Below are 23,594 nucleotides of genomic sequence, written 5' to 3'. Positions count from 1 at the left end.
TGACAAAGAAACAGCATTTCAGTGAGCAATGTGAGGTGTTTAGTAGCTATAAGCATCCTAATGGGGACAGGTAGTGACAGTGGCCACCTCTCCCATACTGGGAGAGAGTGGGTTCAAAGTAGCCCAGTGAACGAAAAAAAGAACAGGAAAGCATGCAAATGTATTTCATGAGAAGAGTTGTGTAAGTAACAATTAAGAATTCTAGAACACTAGATGAGTGTTGCACGCGTATATGGAAACATTGTGATGGTTCACATCAAAAAACCCCTGTTGCATGATTAAATGATTCCCAAGGATGATGAGGATGACGATGATGATGGTGATGATTGTTATTATGGTTACTATTTGTTGTTGATGGTGTTGAATTTACTGTTAGTATTTTATGGATTGAGATCCTTTAATTTGAAATTATATGGGAATGAGATCATGTTACATGAATGTACCATAACTCTTGTGACAAATTTTTATTTAAGAAGTAACTGAATTAAGTTTTGAAACCAGACCATCTTCCGGAACCCAAAAGCAGTCAAGCCATATGCTGTTCCAGCACCTGAACGCTGCAATCTTCCTGCGGCTGCCATCCATGCATCTTCAGATACTGTTATTATTGTTGACGTAAATGCACCAGCAGCTTATGTTGCACAACATAAGTGGCAGCCAAATACACCTGATGGCCAGGGTGCACCATTCCTCTTTCAGCATGGAAAGGCTGCAGCAAGCTCCACTGGTGGAACGCTTATGCGCATGTTCAAGGGGCCAGGTGTTGGTTCTGATGATTGGCATTTCCCACAAGCTTTAGCATTTCCTGCATCTGGAATCAGAAGCTCATCTATAGTTGCTGTTACATGCGATAAAGAGATAATCACTGGCAAGTATTCATTCTGTTTTGGTCTATATATTTTTACTTAAATTAATTAGATATTAATTTATTAGGTGGAGCCCTCTTCTGATATATATGCTGTGAGATTATTCAGAGGATTCTATATCTAATTGTATTGTTCCAATGTCATCAAACTTGTTAAAAGTTACTTTCCTTCCAAATCATAGGTGTGTGGTAAGGTTATTTATGAACAATTTAAATTGAATTTTGTATTCATTTTGCTCTGTTCATGAGTTGGAATTTGAGAATAGTCCAATATGTACGTGATGCAGGACTAGGATACCCAAAGAGAAGAGGAAGATAGAATTAGATTAAAGGAGATGAAAATTAGGAGGGAGAAAAATAGGTGAAGGGGATAGAATTGATAATAGGATAAGAACTGAAGAACTAGAAATAGGAGAAATTCTTAAAGGGAGTTATGCGCTTTAGGTTCTAAATAGCCCTTTTTATCATTAAACAGCTAATTTGGAAAGATACAGTCAATATGCAAACCAATTAAATTAGGAAACTATCAGACCTAAATTGAACTAAATCCTAATAAAATTAAATCTTACGCAAAGCATAGTTGTTAATAAATTCCTATTTGGGCTTGTCTGCATCAGTATGGAGTGTGGTTAAAAATCCAGGGATATACTTTTAAGGAACTTGCTATTGCCTAGGTGTCATGGTCTGTAACCCAAGCAAAAGGCTCTGCTGATAAGGTGGTCTAATTATAATCTTTTTAACACCCCTTTGATCTTTCGCGTAAGTATCCAATGTGGGTTTTTGCCAGCTATAACACAAAGCCAGTTCCTGGTCTGCCTTTAGATTGGGGATTGTTCTTATTTTGATCTTGATTCTTAAATGAAATTTTCCTATCAGTTAGGTGCCAACTGTAATAATGATTGTAATGGATACAATCACTGTCTTTGTTATATATGTATGCCCTACAATAAGAATTCTTTATTCCAGACTGAAACTTGTACGAGATGGTGGAAGACCAATCCATTAATTTATTTATTTATTTTATTTTATTTTATTTTTTTGGGATATTGGGGGTTGGATATTCATTATTTGAAATTCGTGCACAGGTGAAGTTTGCCTCATGGAATTAGTTACATAACTAATACCTGATTTGCCAGTTTTACCATATCTTTTGGCAAAATAAAAGCAGGATATAAGTATTATTGTTAGTGGTCCATTATTTACCTTAATTTTTGATATTTTCCCTTATGCTTTGTGCTGCCGTTGTGAAGCTTTAGTAGACAGATGGGAGCTTATGGTTGGCTCAAATGTAGTCATGGGATTTCAACGACTCATGCTAGAGTTGTTGAGAGTCTTATGTCCATGCCTTTCATAATAATTGATATATATATATATATATAGATATATAAGCAGATGGAGATGAAATTTGGTCTTCCATAGCCTCTTTACCATTGTAGAGAGACCTGAAACATGGCTCAATCTGATAATTAGAAGCTTATCCTTAACTGAATTGGGCCAAGTAAACTCTTTAATCTGTTTTTGCAAGTACTTTATTGCGATATTTATAAATTTATCTATTTATTTAGTTATTTTGATTCGATATATCCAAATTCTTCCCCTTTTTTTTTATGTTTAATCCTAAAGTTTCTTGTAAATTTCTATTATTTAGTATTATCATAGCATCCCTATATCATTGATTTTCATGTCATTGTGAAGTAATTTTCCTTCAATTTAGTGGAACTTCATAAGATTCAGTTTGTTCTCTGAGAATGAGGATTGAGGGGTACTAATATCCTTTTGGGGTTTTTTACTAGGTGGGCACGTGGATAACAGTATCAGGCTTGTATCATCTGATGGAGCAAAAACCTTAGAAACAGCTTATGGACATTGTGCTCCAGTCACTTGCCTTGGTCTTTCACCTGATAGCAACTACCTTGTGACTGGAAGCCGAGATACCACTGTCTTACTCTGGAGAATACACAGAGCATTTACTTCTGACTCAAGCAGCATATCAGAGGCTTCCACTGGTATATCTAGTTCATCAAGTGGTAGTAATTTGTCAAGCATGTTGGCGGATAAAACACGGAGACGTCGTGTAGAAGGTCCCATACAAGTCCTTCGGGGCCACCACAGGGAAATTCTATGTTGTTGTGTAAGCTCAGATCTTGGAATTGTGGTTTCAGGATCCCATTCTTCCGATGTTCTAGTGCATTCTATAAGAAGAGGTCGGTTGGTCAGAAGGCTGGCTGGTGTTGAGGCCCATTCTGTCTGCATTTCCTCTGAGGGCGTTATAATGACTTGGAACAAGTCGGAAAATAGTCTTAATACCTTTACTCTTAATGGGGTTATGATTGCTAGCGTTCGACTACCTTTCTTTGGCAGCATTAGTTGTATGGAAATTTCTGTTGATGGAGAAAATGCTTTGGTTGGAGTAAATTCGTCTGTGGAAAATGAGAGTTACGGAAGTGGGAGCTGGGATTTGAAGGCAAAGAATTTAGGATTTAATGATCTGGAAACTGATGAGAATGAGGAAAAGAACAGATTGGATATTCCATTGCCTTCAATTTGCTTTCTTGATCTGCACACTTTGACGGTATGAAAATGGACAAAATATCATACAGGATTTCTGCACTTTTTGCAGCCAGTTTTTATGTGTAACTCCTATGTTGCTTCTTGTTTGTTTTAGTGCTTGTGTATTTTGGTGTTTGATCTTCAATGTTTAGGCATTGTTATTGGGCTAGATTTTAAAAGTGCTCTAACTTTTCTTGTTTGATTTCTTGCCCTGGGTTAAGATATGCATATAATCAATGGGAAATTTGTGAAGCGTCTAATTTCATAGGCACTACTTATTAAAAAAAATTTAGGAGCTATCAGCAAATAAGGATTGCCTCTATTTTGATTTTTCCTTAAATCATCTGTAGCACTCGGGTCTTCTTTTGGCATGTCAGGGTCAGATTTGGGGTTGTAGTAACTTCATCATGTGCGAAGGCCTGGATACTTTGCCTCTTTTATGCGTCCCAATAACATAAATTTTGCTCATTTTATGGACGTAGTAAGTGGGTTGTGTCCTGCCTTATAACATGTATTTTATCCTGCAGGTATTCCATAAACTGATACTAGCTGGAGGACAGAATATTACTGCTCTAGCTCTAAACAAGGACAACACAAATCTTTTGGTTTCTACTGTAGATAAACAATTGATAATCTTCACTGATCCAGCTGTAAGTCAATATTCGATTATCTTCTCTTCTAATTCTTGATAGAGTTGATGTGGTTATTTATTATTTCTTCATTGTAACTGTGAGGCAAAGAAGCATCTCAAGGTATGGGTTTGGGGTTAAAAGAATATGCAGGAGACCTTTACTAGGGTAAACAACATGCTTTAATTTAATTTTTCTGCTATCAAACTCGTTTATTTTGGTGCATTGTCAATGACCATTGTAACCAATATCCCAATAGCTAGCTGCTTGTCTCAGCCACAATTAGGGACTCTGGGTGACTCTCACTATCTAGCACTTCCCCTTGACTTCGTAAGCTTAGAACACAAAAAAATCAATTGATGATGTCCGGTAGGTCTGCCAAAAAATAAATAAATAATAAATTTTGCTAAGAAGGAAATAAAGATAAAATTCCTACCAAGATACTAAAGTATTTTAAATTTCATGACAAAAGTACATTCCATTCTATAAAAGTTTTGTGAGGACTTATTAGGGCAATAGAATTGAAACAATTGAAAAGTTATTTACAGCTCATACAATGTGTGACACACACACACACACACACACACACACACACATTTCTTTTTATGGTAAACACGGATATATGTTAAACATTACTAATCATTATTAGTGCATTAAAGAAGACCGTGTTTGTTAAATTCTGCTGGTTGTTGCTTGTAGTTGAGCTTGAAAGTGGTCGATCAAATGCTTAAGCTTGGTTGGGAAGGCGACGGGCTCAGTCCCCTCATTAGATCTTAGTTATAGGCCATACTGGAGAGGGATTACAGAAGATACCCCATACTAAATACCACTAGGACAAGGACTGCACAGTGCGTTGGCTGCACCCCTTCTGTAAATCAACTCATTCAATTCATTTGCAGTTCAGAGGCTTGTCTACGAGTGTAACATATGTATCGGATAACTGGAACATCCCTAGATGCCATGAGAGTTCTAGGTCTTTAGATATATTGTGGGGCTTGTTTTTATTTATTCATTTGAGTTGTAAGTATGTCACATTGAAGCATGGCAAAGCTTTAGGCTCTTGAGCTCTCTAGCAATTCTTTTTTGTCATTTTTTTCAACTATTTTTTTGACAAATTAGTGAATGGAAATATAGAAGTTAAATTCGTTCTTGTATTTGATTTTTTCTTTTCTTAGGTTAAGAGACTTGATGAAATGTGATACAACACAAATTTTTTCTTCGTCAAACTGAATTGAATCGGTTTAAAGCACTGATGAATATATCTCATACCTATTATGAAGTTCTTATGATTCTGCATTTTTTGTGAATAAATGAGATGAGAGCTCCCACACAAATATTTTAGATTGAATTGTTTTTGTATTTTGATTTGAGGCTGAGAGTGTCATCACTCATCAGGGTGGATTAAAAAAAAAAAAAAAAGTTTAATTTATAAAGTAAAGAAAAATCACAAGTGTAAACAACAATTCAGGATTTCGGATTTCTCTTGACATGTATGTAATTAGGAGACAGAATTACCTGCTTTGTAAATGTTTATTACTTATCTCACGTATGAGAAGCCATAGAAAATATTGAGATAGGCTAATAATAATTTAGAGAGAGTAGTCAGAAAAATTTGTGGATTTTTTTTTATCAGGTACCATAGAGTTGAGAATTTTGTAGGCTTGCTGTGAGGGACGAGAGTAACTATCCCTGTAAAGAGAAAATGGAAACACCATTTTCTCTTATCCCATGGACCTGGTCTCTCTAAGTGGGTTTTGTCACTAAACCATATTAAAAGCGTAATTACTGATATATATAATCATATTAAGAATTTGGGAATTTAAACTAGAAATTATTGCCAAAAATATACATATATTCTTCTAATTATTAATTTTTGATTTTTGATTTATAATAATATGGTTTTGAGTGTTAACATTCATCTTGAGTTTTTTGTATTATATTTTGACTTTATATAAAATCATAATATTTTAGTTGGAAAATTTTATATATATATATATATATATACATTCTAGTTATACAGTTCTGTTAATGTGGATGTCCATCTATAAGCCACAATATATGTGATTTCTTTGTTTAATTTCCAGATAGACCAAAGATTGATTCACATTAATATAAATTGGCTTCCTGTGCGTTTGAGCTGTCAATTAGAAGATTATTGGTTGCCCATCTACAAACTTTGGTTTAATTTCTTCCGATACTCTGTTATATACGAGACATATGTTATTTCAAATTTAACAAACTACTTAAGAATTAACCGCTATATTTTGTAGTATAAAAAAAAAAAAAAAAGGAAAAACCCATATATTTCAAAATAATAATAATAAAAAGAACAAAACGTTTTAGTATTCTTCTTCTTCTTTCTTTTTTTATTTTTATTGTTTTTAAAGAAAAAAAATTATTTTGTTTGACTTGCTGTGTCCAGACCACATACATAATAAATCATTATGGGTGTATCTCCAATAAGTTTTAAGTCTTCAAGAAAAATAATGCTTTCAAATAATTTTTCACACTAACATAAAATCATTTCTTATTTCAATTCTTGGGCTTCCTTAATTATTCTTCACACTTAAAGGAGAAATATTACTACTAAAGTAATAGTCATTACCACCTCCTATACGTTTCCCATTTATAAAACATAATATGCTTGAATATCTTCTTTACGCTCCCCAAAGGATATTTAAAAAAAAAAAGAAAAAAAGAATATCCTCTTTATGCTGCAAATTTATTTTTGGGTTAAATGTACTTTACTACCATTTAATTGGACAGCGTTTGTTTTTGGGGTTTTTTTTATTTTTTATTTTTTTATTTTTTATTTTTTTATTTTTTAAATTTATCATCATATCATTATTATTATTTTGCATTTGATATCTTTTAAATTCCAAAATGTTATATTTTGGTGACAAAATTATTAAATGTCAAGAGAACGTTAACGGTTAATCTATTTTTAACTATAGCTATTTTTTTTTTCATTTTTTTTGTTATCATAAACTCATTCCAACTAATCCTCAAACTCAACATTTATTGGGAAAAAGTAAACGAAAAAGTTCAAAATTTATGAATCATTAGGGTTCCATTAACATTTAATGGGGTTTGTCACCAAATTAACTATACCTTTTAGAAAAATTGGAATTTAGAAGTATCAAATGCAAAAAAAGAAAAAAAAAGCGCTTTAGTTAGTAGCAAACTTCATTTAACCCTTTATTTTATTCACTTAATTATACTACAAATTATATGCTACAAATTATATGCTTCTAGATAGCACTTGCGTATACATTTATTCACTATATATATAATTAGTTTCTTAGCAAATCAACATAATAAAATTACAATAAACATATAAAATTAATTGTTTAAATTTAATTTTAAAAGAAATAAATAAACTGATTAAACAAACCCATCAAATCCAACTATTGGAATTAGAAACTTTAGTATAATATTATTAAGTCCACATTATATATATTTATTAAATAAGTCAACATGATATATCTACAAAGATATCATGGCTTTAATATTTTTATTAAAACAAATATATAGCATTATATATATATATATATATATATATATATAATTTTAGTATGATAAGTAATGTTGTCTATGTAAAGTGGCATGTTTATTGTCCAATTATATATTATCTCGATTTACATATAAAGTATATCAAATAAGTAGTCACCATTAAATTTACAATATTGCCAATTATATACAGCAAAATTTTATATAAGATTTTAATCTAATGAGCCATATAATTCCCTTTACAGTAGGCTACATTAATGTGTATTTGATGGTAATCATGTGGCATGTGGGTGAGGTATGCCATGATGTCAACACCAAACAAGATGATGGCGGTCATGCATGGACAAAGCTTTATAGTGATCACATTACATAAAGGATGAGAATGGATATTGATCAAGATTATGGCATAGATATAAATAGACGAGACATACATATATAGCTTTAACTTTCACTCGAAAACGACTCTAAAATTCTCTCATCTATAATCTAATATTATATATGTATCAACAATGATCGAAAGGGGACCGCTAGCTTCTCTCTCATTTCGACACGTAGTTAACGTTTGATCTCATCTCTTGTTCCTTTTCTCCAAATGCTTGGGAAAAATTAATATTAGAGCTTTCAAACGTTTTGGAAGGAAATCAGGACTCTCAGCAAAGCTCATCAATTGTCCAATCTAAATTTATTATATATATTTAGAGTCAAAATCTCATTGCCTTTTGGGTGTTGGGAATTTCTATGGAAAATTACTATATTATATAAAATGGGAATAAATTGGTGGTCCATTAATGGAATCTACCAAGAAATTAAGTTAGTGCGCATAAAAGGTTGAGAGTATGAAGAATATCTTGTATTTGGGTGCATGCTTAAAAGGGTATCCTTCTACCCTTTCGATACTTCATCTGACCAAATCAACTTTTGTTTTTGTCAGGTTATCTCCATCAATCTGGTCCATATATATAAAATGTATATATTATATAAAAATTTGATCCGTTGAAATAATTACATTCGTTAAATTTCCCATTTAATTTGTTTGTCCTTTTTGTAAATGTCATCTCCTTCATGCGGCAGAATTTGCCTACTTTCCAAGAAGAAAAAAAACAAAGGTACAAGATATTCTAAACCAAAATTTCCAATCAAATATCTACGCTGATGAAGACCATGTGAAACATCAAAATAGCTGGACTATATAAATATATATATATATATATATATATAGAGAGAGAGAGAGAGAGAGAGAGACAGAGAGAGACAGAGAGAGAAATCAAGAGAAAGTTCTGGAGATTGACCTTGTTAGTACTTATGCACCTGCTTTAATAGACATAACAGCTGATGCACCACTGTATGTATGCAATGTATTTGATAAAAAATGTCAGCAATGTCTACTTTTCCATATGCATGTTTGTTTTCTAGTTTTTCTAGTAGGTTCCATTCTTACATAATAATCATATGCTAATAAAACTGAGAATATTGACTAGTATCTTTCCCTGCTGAACTTTCTTGGAAAGTGCTTCAATTCCCAATGTATTTATTCATTTTGGTCTTCGTATTTTCTGCCTCGAAAATTGAATTTTGGCAATATTACGAGGAATATGAGATAAGTGGGAATGTGACAGTGATGGAAGCATTTATTCCGCATTACCTGGCTTTTAGGGTGACTGAAAATTAATGCCCGTTAATTTATTCAATTTCTTTGCTTGGATTTCTGAAGTGCCAAGAAGTTTGGAAGTCACCATAAGCTGGACAAAGTTATGCGTGCAAGCTGGAGATTACTAGAACTTTCTTTTTTTTTTTCTTTTTTTTGAATATTGCTGACTTGTATTTATAGTTTGATCTTTTAAAAACTATCTTATGCATTATAATATAAAATAACACGGTAAAAGTTCCTACTTTCTCAATTAGGTTTTGATTTTAATTCATTTTATTGATATTGTTATTTTAACACTTGTCATATGATTATATTTTTTATTATAATTTTAGAGATATTTTCATGAAAACAAAACTATATATATATATATATATATATGTACAAACAATCAAGCTTATATCATAACGATAAAATATTTTTAATATCAATTTTTTTTTAAAATTTTTGAATCATTAGTTAGGATTTAAAATTTAAAAATAGTAAAATATGGTTTAATAATATATTAAAACACTAATTAAAAAAATATAAATTTTATTGGGATCCGATAATTAATAAATATAATTTTAAATTTTAAATTAATCATTTATTTTTTTTCTTTTTTTTTTTTAAATTAAAAGCTAATAGGAAAAGGTGAACCTATAAAAGTAGCCAATTAAATTAATTTGAAAGTACATGTATTCCATTTTTTAGTGTGCATATTATCATGTCCCTGATATGCTATGATTTTAAATTTAAACCATTGAATTTATTTGGGTTTGTTTTATTGGGCTATGACTGTTTTTAAAATCTAGGTTGATTTCTTAAATCTATAGTATGTGTCTGTGTAAAATACATATAGGTTATCCTCTTGCATGCGGTTGTCATAAAAAAATGGGCATTATTTGTTGCATGGTTTTGCGTTTTGTATAATAGTACGTGTATAACATGCATAGGCAATGGGAATACTTTCTAGCTAGCTAGAACCCTGTTCCTAACATTATTAGAAATAGAATTTGTGGTGGTCTGAGTCATCATCAAGACCTCCATCCACCTGTAATTTCCAAGATCTCGATCTCATGTGATCTTCCTCGACTGAAATCCCGGGTAGCTTCCAGGGCACAAGCTAGCTACTTTTACACTCAGCCATGGGTTTTGCTAGCTGTTTTGATCATATAAAATACATCATGAGGCATTGTCACTGGATCACAGCCGCAAATATTACGCACTCAAATTTTGATGATCATCGCGTAGAGCTTCGAGGCCAAGAACCCGGGAGAGTTGTAGACCACTGAATTGATTTCTTCCGCAGAAGAACTACTTGTGTTCGCAAACTTTGTGCTTATATGTTTCACAGTCTGTGTAGTGCACGTGTTTCCTTCCATCAATCCCTCTTGTCACCTGAGAATATTGGCCTCACACTCATTTTCTTGATGATCACGTAAGCTTCCCACAGAGATGAGATTCTTTCTGTATTTTATAATGTTTCACACTCTCAACCGTAGATGAGTTGGAAAGTTGTTTCGAAATTTTATAATATTCTATCAACTCTCTTAAACTAATGGCTTTTGGACTATTCGTAGAAACTAGAAGCTTCTTGTTGAAGAAATTAAATAAAATTTTTTTAGGAAAGAATGGGATTTCTCAGCAAAATAAATAAATAAATACATGTATGAATCGAAGAGATAAAAAAAAAAAATAATAACAAACATATATAGGAGGGTAAGTGTTAAAGAAAATATAAATTGAGTAATTGACTCACTTTTTAACAGCTTAAACCTTTGAAAAATCATAATTCAAATTCTTCTCATGGGCAAGAGTATTATGGTGACGAAAGCATTTGGTGCTCATCTTTCCATATGTAACTTATTATATTATAAAAACCTATCTGATACAAGAAGCTAGAAGTGACACTACGTGTAATATTTAGAGGGAGGTAGGTGTAGGTTTTAAATATTCGAAGTGTTTTGAAGGGTTATAAATGTTGATGAGGTAACTATATATACATATATATGTGAGAAATTTCAGGAGCTAGCATAGATGTCAATTAACCAGTCATACCAAACGCCCTCGTCACCTTTTGTCTTTGAAGACATATTTTCATATAAATTTTAACCAAAAGTTGTAAATTCGGTAATTATAATAGATATCATATATAATGTGTGTGTTTGTTTGAGTAAGCCCAGTCGCCTGCCACATATATAAGATTCTCATAGATTAGAGGTAGAAAGTAATTATGGTCATATATATTATATATTTGACTGATATCTATACTCTCATGATGAAAGGCACATCTTTGTATTTGTTCATTAATTAGTTTTTATTTCTTTGTTAATTTTGGGTGGGCAAGAATCCCGTTGGATGAACAATTACAGGTGTTGACGTGGGAGAGACAATTATAAACTTCGATTTCCCATTTAGGAAAACAGGTCACCAATTAAATAATAAATACATGATTCTAGTTACGAAAAAGTAACAATAATAAATTAAAACGTTGTCGTGGCCAAATTAATTGATGTGACTAAAATTATTAGAACATAAATGAGGATAATATCTTAATCCAAATTCTTATAGTGATGAGCTATTTAATAAGTATTTATGGTGTATGTTTATGATTTTTTTTTTAATTGTATTTGAACTATCAACTAACTTAACCAAAAAAATAAAAGCTATCAACTAAAATATATTCTTATATAATTAATTAATTGTTCATCAATTAAAAATTTAAATTCAATTAGTATGTGTATAATGTAATACATATTTATATCAAATCAATATGATAGTTTTAGAATAAAGATATATATTTTGCAAATTTTGAACTCGGTCATAAAAAAAATAAAAATAAATAAATGATTAAAAAAAATGTGTGAACTGATTAAGTAAATCTTGTTGAGTTGTCTATTGTTTCCAAATTAATTAATTACATGAAGTTTGTTATAAAGGCTATAAATAACTATATATGTGAGGCTGCTTTTTTTCGCTCTCTTTTTGCCCACATGGCTCACATGCATGAGCCTAGGAAATAATGGCAATCTTCGTTAAATCAAGTCCATAAATTTGGGTGCCACGGAGCTTTCACACCTAAATTTCCAAACACCTGAAAACAAAAACTAGCCACAAGTTCTGTAATCCAAATGACCTGCATCACATATATATAATATCCAGCTTTTCTTATTTACTTTTTTTTTTATTTGAAATATCTTTTGTACTTGCCCTACATATATTTCCAAAATTAAACACAATAATACTGGCTTCACATACAAGAGCGCTCACTCTTCAATATTGGGCATTTACCGGCAAAATATTTAATATTGTCTTGTACAAAATGACATGGATATTAATGGTTGGCCACTTTGCATGCAGGGTGGGCATGCACTTATATATTAAGAAATAAATTGTTTCACATAATTAACCTGATCAAACTGACAATAATCATGTTAATTGTCTCTATTTTTGACTTAATAAATTAATTGATTATTCAATCAACCATAGGATTCGGTTGGTTCCATCAAGTATCCCAATGGTACTACCCTACTTAACTATCCAAATCTTCGGTAAAAATTATAATTAAAAAAAGGGGGCAAGTGAAAACTCAATGATTCAGTTATATATTATAATATTACAAATTTACAATATATATTTTATACGTTAGGACAAGCTTAAGAGATAAAACAATAAAACGAAAATGTTATTGCATAACGTACATATAATCAACGGGTCTCCTTTTTGTCCAAGTAGCAAAATCACTATTTTCTCATGCCATAATACCAAAATCGAATCTCCACAACTTTTTTTTTTTTTCATCTTTCTGCATTAGTCTTTCTTTCCACTTAACCAAATTAATGAAATTCCTACTTGTTAGGGTCTGAATGGAATTTTCCTTCTTCGGCCAAACAAATAACTTGGATATTCTTGGCCTTATAAGTTTTCGTATATAGACCAAACTCCCATGTTGAATCATCCCAAAAGTTAAACTCCACATCTTAAAACTCTAGAGGAAATGCCTCAAAAAACAAGAAAGTGATTGTGCCTGCATATAACAGTATAAGAAGATATAATAATGATTGTTTTGGTGCTAAGAGAATAACAAGAAGAAAAATAATAGACTTTCACTCTTAAATGCCTAACGTATACACCACCTTTTTTTGTTTTTTTTTTTTGAAATACTAATTTATGCATTTACTTTTTTTTTTTTTTTTCCTTTTATGATAAAAAAAGAAACATTTCTTTCTTCAATTTCTCTTTTGTATGATTGAAAATATATGGTTTTTAGTAACAACTTATACCGCAACATAAAGTTGGCATGATATATTTTTATTTCTTGGGGCTGGCAAGTGTAACATTCCTAACAAATAGGAACATCCTACTGCATCAACTTGTGCTGCAATATAAATTGTACTAGATATATAGCATTGTTCTTTACAATTAGAAAGTGATCATAAAGAAAAGTAGAAATAATTTTTTTTAAAAAAAAAATAAAGAAAAAAGAAAGTAGACCTTTTATGAAAAACCAAAAGTTTACTAAAATGTGAAATGTAATTGGCTCCTGAATTCTGAGGCAATTAATTCAATATTTGATATAAAATTATCATATGTTGTGGAACTAATCTATATAGAACATTATCCAACTTTTTCAGTAAATTAAAAATTGGATAATTGCTAGTACTTTTCAGTTTTCACCACATTTTAAAGCAAGGAATGCTATATATTCTCCTCTTCGTTTCACAAAGTGAATAGTAAACCCATGACAACCCCATAAGCAACTTATGGGACAAAAGTCCGTAGGAAACGGTTTGGTAGTAATGTCCACTCTTTTATATATGTAAAGTTTTGAGTTCAAATCATCCAACAACAACAACAACAACAACAACAATAATAACAATAATAATAATTATAATAGAAAAGAGAAGACGACCATATATAGCTTTAGATTGGGGCAGAGTATAACAATGGTTCTGAATAAAAAAACAAAAAAGGACCATGACTGAGCTTAGCTGCAGCACCACCACCACCACCAATGAAGGGGTATCTCAAAAGGAAAGCATTGAGCTAACTAGAAAAGACACTTGCCCTACATACTTGATCATGATCAGCCACAACCCCAACTTCAATAAACGTACAAGCCCATCCTTATTCAATAGGGAAAAAGATAAGAGACTTTCCCTTTTTTTTTTTCAAGTCTATTCTCTAGTAGTGGCCAATACTAGTAAGAGACTATTTTCCCATATAGGCTAGTTGATGAAACTTGTATACAAAGGCGCATATGGACCCTCTAAAGCACAAAAACATTCTTCTATATGTGGAACCTAGATTTTCCACCAAATAATTGTGTTCTAACGATAAACCTCATTTCGTGATGGAAACTCAATATTCCCCCTCAACACTTTATAATGCTTTTCCTCCATCTTTCTTTCTTTCTCTTCATCTTTACAATTTATTTTGCATATAAAGCAATTTTCACGTGACCAAACTTCATCAAACACATTCTTCTTTTTTCTTTTCCTTTTTTTTATATTTTTTTATTTAACAAATTTTCTTTTGGAGGAAGATATGCACTTCCAAATTTATCCAGTGTTATTTTTCATAATTTTGATTGGTTCTTTATTTGGATGTAAACATTTATATTTATATATCTATAGTAATTGTATATCAACTTCATCTAGTTGACGTATGTCACACCAAAGCTGATATGACATATATTTTGGGATGCACCGTCACCCCAAAATTCAAGTGATGTACATCCACAAACGATTTGTACTGCCGTAGTGTTGAAATTTATACGGTGAGCTGATTTAGAATCTTAGACTAAAAATTATAACACATAAGTAATCTAAAAGCACAAATAGAGATCTCCAACTGCTAACAAGCACGCCTATAGATACACACAATTTCATATCTACATATAATTTTTATTTTTTTTTATTTGTTTGATTAGATTAAATTTCACATGATAAATTTTAATTATAATATTATAAAATCAAACAGATAAAATGCGTGACTTATATACAAATATATATATATATATATAGAAAAATTTTATAATTTGGATATCTTTAATATTTTAGATGCAAAATATTTTTAAAAAATGATAATTTTTTAAAATCGTATAATAATAATAATTTTTTAAAAATTTATCATCGTTTTAAACATTCACGTGATAAAAAGATGTGAACATTTATACAATAAAACAACTATATGTATATATATATATATATTTATATCTATAGGCTACAATTTTAGGATAAATATCTTTCCATGCCTAGATATTGTTCTAATAAGTTTCCCTTTTTTGAAGATTATTATGTATTGGCGACTGTAATTCTGACTTTTTTTTTTCTTTTTTTCGGGTAAATGACTGTAATTCTGACTTATAGAGTGTGCGATGAAATAATTTCATTTTCATACAAACACGGCGAAACAAAGCTTGATGTATGCCAACTTATTAGCAAAATATATATATATATATATATATATATATAAACATATATACATGTACATAATATATATATGCAACCAATAAAAATCTCAATAAAGAGAAAAAATAATAATAAAAAAAAAGCCTTGCAAAGTTGACTTGAAAATTATCTTCTCCCAACATGGTATTAGACAATTGTCGAGTCAGATCACTCTTTAAAAGACAAACAAATATCTCACCATCTCATTCATTTGCTTTTTAACTTGAAAGCTTTGGACTTTTATACCTCTGCCAAGTCTCTGCAGCTATGATGTTACGAATTGCTATTGGTTGCCTAAAAAAAATTTTGCAATTCCCACCAATCAAAACCTGCCACTAGCAACTTCCCCATTGGCGACCTCCATTCAAATCTTCCACAGGCAATCCCTCTCCTAATTTATCTAGTTTCCCAATTTCTTAATAACTTCAAAAAATAAAAAAAAATAAAAATAAAAATAGAGAGACAGTAGACCTCCTGTCGGTTGTCTTCAGAAATAGAACAATTGTCGGGTATCTATTTGCTTTTAATTTGAATCCTTTTTACATTTCCTGCATTGATTGTCCATTGGTTCATTCCACTTTCAGCTTCATTAGCTTACGTGACGATCGGAGAGAAAAGACTTCAACAGTGACTTGCTCATCCTCACCATTCCCTCTTTTTTTTTTTAATTATAGTTTTTTTTTCCTTTTCTTTTTAATATTAATTGTGAATAAAAAAATTAAAAAAAAAAAACAGAGATAAAACAGAGTAAAAGAGCGGAGAGAAACAGAGATAAAACAGAGGTTATAATGAACATAGAAAATACACACTCTTTCTTTGTTATGGTATATAATTATGTGCTATCTTTATAATCCACAAACAAAAGTGAAAGAATAAGCAGAAACCAGCTGAGCTTCAATTATCTATACCCAAAAAAAGCTACAAGCTGGTCCCTTAAAACCTCTCACTCTTTTCCAATATATAACCCAAAAAAACAAAAGTAAAATCCACCAACTGGACAGTAAACCGTAAAACTTTGAACAAAGAAGATTCCGGGGACGCATTAGAAAAGCCAATCCCTCTGGTAAATCTCCTTCAATCTACTAACAATTTACATACAAACATAACGAAAAAAGAAGAAACCGATGAAGAGGACCATGGCGATCAACCTGACTAAAATATATAACCAACTAAGCCTGTTTTTCCAGATCCTTGGAGCTTATAAATGTGCCATGAAAACCATATGGAACTCTGGAAGGGAGTTTGATAGTGGCTTCCAACTTCATAGTCATGGCATTTACGATTTGAAGCTCCGATTTCCATTCCTTCTCATCGTGAACAAAAGCCAATATATACCCATCATCTTCATTTTCCGAGTTGGGGTCTTTAGGCAGAAACAGGGGTTCACCACCAAACCTCTGTTCGCCATACATGAACTTGTTCACTTCACCGGTGAAAAGATCAACTTTAGCAAATCCTGAAACTTTAGGCCATGGCTCAGCTAGAGCAAGGTAAGCGAACCGGGTTTTCCTCCCGAGACGGTTCCGGTTCACCATACCAGCTTCTAAATTCACCTGTTCTTGCTCCGAGATGATGGGGCGGCGCGTGGATTTCCCTGTTTTGAGATTGAGCCTGATTTCTGAAAGGACGCTCTTCAAGTTCTCTTCGCATTCGTTGAAAATGGAATCTGGAGGAGTCATGCAAGACCCAATAACAACCACCTCATCATTCTCCGGCTCTTCCCAAGCGTTCCATAGATGGAAGCAGAAGCAATCGGGAGCTTCAATCCACTTAATCCCGGAAGCATCAGTTGCATTCTTATCCAAAATCCCGAACCTCGCCATCTTCTCTCTGTCGTAGATGACCGGAGAGCCGCCGCGGATCATCTCCGGCAACTTGAAGACCACCTGCTGGTCCGGAATCACCACGAAATTCTCGGTTATTGCGAAATCATGCATCATGGTGGGCTGCGAAAGAGGGATTTCAACATCAGTGGATTTCTTGCCACTGGGAGAGAAATGGAAGTATTTCAGGTACGGCCTCTGAACGACGTCGTAGCTAAGAGCAAAGAGCTCGCCGGTTTCAGGGTCGAGTTTCGGATGGGCGATCATGGTAGATTTCAACTGGCCGTTGAAGTCGTACCTTCCGACGGTCTTGAGGTCGCCGGAGGGAGTGATTCTTACATGGTAAGGCAAATCGTCTTCCGACATGGCGAGTAATCGGCCGTTGAAGTAGACGAGTCCGGCGTTAGCCACTCCCATGCCGTGGTTAGAATCGACAAGTCCGAAAATTCCACGAGCATAGAAGAGAAGCAATCTAGCTATGCCGGAATGGCCATGGAGCTCGCCGATTGCTTTAGGAAAAACAGGACGGCCAAAAGCTCTCTCCTGAACAAGTCTATGGGTCTCTGTGAACCTGCATGAATAGCTTGCCGTTCCGTTCTTGAACTGAACGGCGTGAACCATGCCGTCTCCGTCGAAGAAATGGTGACCGGCCACGGGTTCGTAATGGGGATTCGCTCCGTTCCTAACGTAAACACCTTCAATGCATTTCGGAATCTTTCCGGTCACCGGTAATGAGTGTTGGACAGGTTGTTCCTGTACCGGAGCGAAATTGCCGGCGATTTGGACACTTGGGTCGGCTGTTTTGGGAAGTGGGTGTTTGCGCTCGTGCTCAACCAGAGCGCTTTCGACCGCTTGTAGAGCCATAGCTGCTGCTTTTTGAAGGAAATTCCATTGCTGAAACGGCACTGGTTTATCAGAAACAGAGTTGGGCGTTGATTTCTCTTTAATGGTGGTGGTGTTTGATGGCTGATAAGTGCTCGGACTCTGTTTCGGGATCCGAATTACAGATGGGGTTTGTAAAGAGCAATTTATATTGGGTCTTCGTTTTTTACCGTTACCTAATTCGAGAAATGGCGAAGAAGAAGAGCTTGAACAAGAAATAGTAGAAGCCATGGCAATCTATATTGGTAAAGTAAAGAGGGAAAACAAAAAATAAAAATAAAAATAAAAATAAATAAATAAATAAGGTACTGTAAAGTATATAGAAGGTACTGTGAAGTATATGGTACAGTAGTAAAACAAAAAAAAAAAAAAAAAAAGGCAGAAGAAGAAGAGGGTTTGATTGGTTTCTAAGAAAACTTTGGATGTGATAGACAAAGAGAGTGAGAGAGTGTATGAGAGTGATTGGGCAAATTTTGTAAGAAGAAAGTTGAGGGGAGTTAGGAGAGAGAGGAGGGGTATATATAAGGTTGAGCAAGGTTAAGGTCCCCCAGAGAAGACCACGTGTTAGGTTACTAGTAAGAATGCTTTTCTTTTTTTTCTTTCTTTTTTTTCTTTTTTTGCTGCTTACTAGTATGCCAATAAGTGATGAACCAAAACACAATGTGGAAGAGAGAGGGAGAGAGAGAGAGAGAGAGAGAGAGTATTAATGGGACATACCATGCCTAATATTTTGACACGACCACATCCTGTCCCCACAAACACATATGCATTACACTCATCTCTATTTTTACCCAATTATATACTTTGGATTGTTTTTTTAATTATTATTTTTATTATATTAACATATGTAAAGAAAAAATATAATAAGAGAGTTCTTTTACAGGGTAAGAAAGTTCACTAAATTTGGAAAACCACATAATGACATTGAAAGCAATATCACAATATGGTGGTGTTGAATGTGGAATTTGGGAAACTACGAAATACCCCTATTGGTCCCATTTACTAGTATGATGAAAGATCTTTTTATGGGGTTTGGTTGGGTCCGGTAATGCGGTTGAAATTTTTTTACTCAACATTAGTGATCATCATACATTACATCAATAATTTGGTTATTTATTTTAAACTTTTAATGGTGGATTCCATGTTTAAAAATACATATATTATTTAAAGAGTTATGTCAACCTTGATTATCAACATATAAAATTGCCATTCTATCTTATAAGTTGTAAAAATTCATAATTTAACTACTTGAGAAACCTTTTTTTTTTTTTTTTTTTTTAACAATAAAAAGTATTAATACATTTCTCGAATGCCGTGTGTACGTGTTAGATATAGTGATATAATGCTATTTCATTAGAAAAATGATAATAATAAATAACAATAATCAATTTTATTAAGATTGTGACATAAACGTGGGAAAATAAAATGGTATAGAAAATCTCTATTCTACGGAATGTGTTTATGTCCAAAAATGATGGGAAAATAATTGTTTTTTTTTTTAATACAATAATCATTATATTAAAATTTCTTTTTTAAAAAATATTATATTAAAAAGGTAAACTAAACTAAGATTTGGGTGTGCTGGGTGTACACGTCCTACTAAATCCGCGTTTTTCCCTCTACAAGAGGATCTTGAAAGTAGACAGTCGCCTCTATCACACGTGGCCTAATTTGTGTTGGCCTTCTTCTTCTCCTTGAAAATCACAGTCACATCAAATAAAATGCCCCACACGCCAATTTCTATATTTCCACCTTTCACTAATTTCTTCTTTTTTTAAAAAAAAAAAAGTTATCAAATTATAAAATTCTTCTTAACCGTGAAAATCAAGCTACATTTAATTAATTAATTAATTAAGGAATAGAAATAAAATAAAGATATAAAAAAAAGTCAGGCTACTTTTTCTAATTATTAAAAACTCATTCAAGCTCTTTTTTTTCTTGCATGATATTAATAACTAGCATTCATATTTAAAACTTGGGTTTTGTCCAAATGTCCATCTATGATTGCATTTTATCACAGCAATGATTGTAAGCTAATTTGCATAAAATATGAAAGCTCCACGTGCATGGAAATAGGTTTTTAAGGGGAAGAAAAAATATAATGACCGTGGAGGAAAGTTGTATCGAAAATTAATAAATTAAAATCTGGGTATTTTATTAAATTATATCAATAAAATAAGCACAATTTTGACTATTTTAACCACCAATTTAGGTCAAGCAGTATTGTTGACAGGAAAAAGTGATGTCAAGGTCATACAGGATATTTTATAAAATTTACGTTATTTTCTCAGAAAATGCAATGTGAACAAATGTGTATGTTTCAGTAATCCCAAGCGAAATTTTGTTAAAAAATATAATATAAAGTATTAATCTATAATATAAAACATTAATCTTACTTTATATCCTTTTCATATCAGAAAAACGTTCATTAAAAAAATAACCACCCTCATCACAAACCAACCAATAATAATTTTTTTTTTTTTAAAAGAAGAAGAGATTCTTGGTCTATCTAATATGATAAGGTTGGTTCAAGAGGATCTAGAACCAGAACATATGACCAAAATTTATCAAAATTTTATTGAAATCCAAATAGAAATTAAAAAAAAAAAAAAAAAAAGCCCATATAGAACATGTAGGAGTTAATAGTCTGCTGGCCTAAATCAATACTTTACCCCTCCATAGGGAGACAGGTGAGGGTTAGGTACCCAATCTAACAGCAAATATTTCTCAGCTGTTGTTTTAATTCTTATATGTATAATTTTATATTTTTCTTAGCAAGCAAGCAAATCTCCTGTAAAGATTTCTTTTCTGACAATCAAAACGACTACATTTAATTTGATTAATTTAATAAATTTTCCTTGTGATTTATAGGTAGAGATTCCTTTCTCATGAGCAAGAAAGAAAGCATTGTATTTATTTTAGTGATTTTTTTTTTTGATAATGTATTTACTTTAGTAATCAAACATGGCTTTCAACTTCCCAATCATGGGCTAACAACCATATCCTTCCTTCATGTTCTTCTATATAAAATAATCTTATTATTATTTTTTTAAAGTGGGATTAGTCCCCCTAATGTCATGGATGACCCTATATAAACCCTATGAAAATGGTTGAATATTTTATAGTTTTCGTACATTTTTTTTTACATATATTTAATTAATATAATATTTGTTTGAGAACATGATTTTTGATAGAGATGATCTAATGTTCCAACATTGGCTCGTCAGATCTCATCTTCAACATTCCAAAGCTATCTATGTGTCCTTCTCTCAGAGCCACTTTGCTAGCTAGTGACAAATGACACACTTTGTGATAATTGGGTCTTCATTTTTTTAAAAAAACTTCTTTATATTTTGCAGTTATCATAATCTTTATTATTTATATCAATTTCGAGAACGATCGAATAAGTCCGAGTTTAAATAATCATAAACTAAAAAAAAAAATTAAAAAAAAATAAAAAGAAAAAAAGCTATATAGTAGCGTAGATTCATTTAAAAAAAAAAATTAATATGTTTAGGTTGCAAATAGTAATTTTATATGAATGTTATGGATTATATTTTAGTTAAAACTAAGTAATGAACTTTTGATTAATAATTGTAGGAAACAGAAGGGTCGGCAGGGTTTACTTGATAGTGCACACATGCCACGGTCAAGATTGGTAATTAATTAAGAATCCTGGATAGATTAATTGCTCTTCGCAGTTATCAAAACTAAATGATTTTGGATTATTGAAAGAAATTAAAAATTGATTTTGCGATTAATGATGTTTTCTCCGCGGCTAGGCCACTACAAAAGCACAAAGTAGGCCACCGAAGGAGGGTTAGTTCATTTTATAGTAGGTTCCTGATCTCTTTACCTAATTATAAAGTGTGCTTAAAAATCATGCTCACGTATATATAAACAAGCAAAGCAAAAATAGTAATGAAAAAGCAATTATTTTTTATGGAGAAAAACGAATAATTCTTATACATATATATAATATTAATTTGACGAAACTAGTTAATTTCAATAGTTAAGTATCCTTATTTATGTTTATGAGAATGTAGGTTCTAATAATATGGAATGCAAGAGATTTGGATAGTTTATAAATTAGATAACTTGTTCAAATATATATATATATATATATATAATATTAATTTAAATATTAATTAATACAATATATAGATAGACATTAATATGCTTATGGTAGATAAATATGTTCACATTTTTGTTAAGTACCTAGCTAGCTAAAATGAATATTATATAAACATATATAATTACATAGCTAGCTATCGTCTATGACCAAGCATTGAAAATTTTTGAAGATTTATATGTTCATATGTATATCTATTATATATATATATATATATATATATATGGAGATTCAAGTTTCGAATTATCGATAAAGAAAACATGCTATTGAACTGCTTCCAAAAAACCATTGAATTATGAAGATAATTAAATCACTATAAAGAGAGAAAAAATGATTTAATCAATAAATTAATGAAAGTTAATTCTAAAAAAATAGGGAGTTTCACATGGTTAGAGTTCATTTTTCTTCCATAAGCAGTATGCGTAACTATTCAAACTAATAATTATTGCGGCTTGTATAAATAATAATAATAATAATTGCAGCTAACATGGATTACATTACTGAATCATGTGTGACATTTGGTAATGAGAAAATCAAGAAATTAATTAATAAGTAGCAATCTTAATTATTTGCTATACCAGGAGTACTCACATGCACAATCTGCAGGTATACACCAAAGTCACAAAGGAAACTGAAACAGAAAAGATTTTCTAAAACAAAAAATGCTCGGCGAAAAAGAATATTCAAACAATTTATATGGTTATACAAAGGAGTTGAAATTAATCATCAAAATAAGGATCAGAGAATTTTGAACAATTGAGCCATTGGAGACGTTGCTCTTATATGTGTCAGAAACCCGAAAAAGTGAATTAAAATTGCATATTAAATTGAAGTGACACACACAGGCAAATTAGCAGAGCACCAAATCATTTGAGTCCTCAACCTATCCACGTGTGCACATGGTGGCACATGCTTAAGAGATATTATTTTCTTATCCCTAGGTTGATCCTCATTTATTGTCAAATATGTCGGTTTAGGGCAAAAATGGGAGGTTAATTAGGGATCATGGGAACCATATATTATACATATAGCCACACACGAAACCCAATATTAATCAAATTCCCATCTAAATTAAGTTAATACCTGTCCAGTTTTGTCAAGCTTAACATTATTTAAGATATATC

General features: G+C 31.7%; 2 protein-coding genes across 2 annotated transcripts in view; one reads left to right on the top strand and one right to left on the bottom strand.

Moving 5' to 3' along the window:
- LOC107427184 (BEACH domain-containing protein C2) overlaps positions 1 to 5,198 on the top strand; it is a 29,842-nt gene extending 24,644 nt beyond the window's left edge. The window contains exons 29-32 of the mRNA XM_048465260.2: positions 502 to 868; positions 2,659 to 3,437; positions 3,943 to 4,065; positions 4,744 to 5,198. Coding sequence (XP_048321217.2) covers positions 502 to 868; positions 2,659 to 3,437; positions 3,943 to 4,065; positions 4,744 to 4,821 — 1,347 coding nt within the window. The 3' untranslated portion in view covers positions 4,822 to 5,198. The remainder of the gene's footprint in view (positions 1 to 501; positions 869 to 2,658; positions 3,438 to 3,942; positions 4,066 to 4,743) is intronic.
- Positions 5,199 to 16,422: 11,224 nt separating this feature from the next.
- LOC107427259 (9-cis-epoxycarotenoid dioxygenase NCED1, chloroplastic) lies at positions 16,423 to 18,827 on the bottom strand. Its single transcript, XM_016037640.4, has one exon. It carries the CDS (start codon positions 18,567 to 18,569, stop codon positions 16,803 to 16,805), a length of 1,767 nt encoding a protein of 588 aa, XP_015893126.1. The 5' UTR covers positions 18,570 to 18,827; the 3' UTR covers positions 16,423 to 16,802.
- Positions 18,828 to 23,594: the final 4,767 nt, after the last annotated feature.

This window comes from Ziziphus jujuba, chromosome 11, assembly GCF_031755915.1.
Source record: "Ziziphus jujuba cultivar Dongzao chromosome 11, ASM3175591v1".
In the NCBI taxonomy this organism is placed as follows: Eukaryota; Viridiplantae; Streptophyta; class Magnoliopsida; order Rosales; family Rhamnaceae; genus Ziziphus; species Ziziphus jujuba.
Note: the sequence above shows the minus strand (reverse complement) of the source record. Positions and strands in the feature narration are given on the sequence as shown.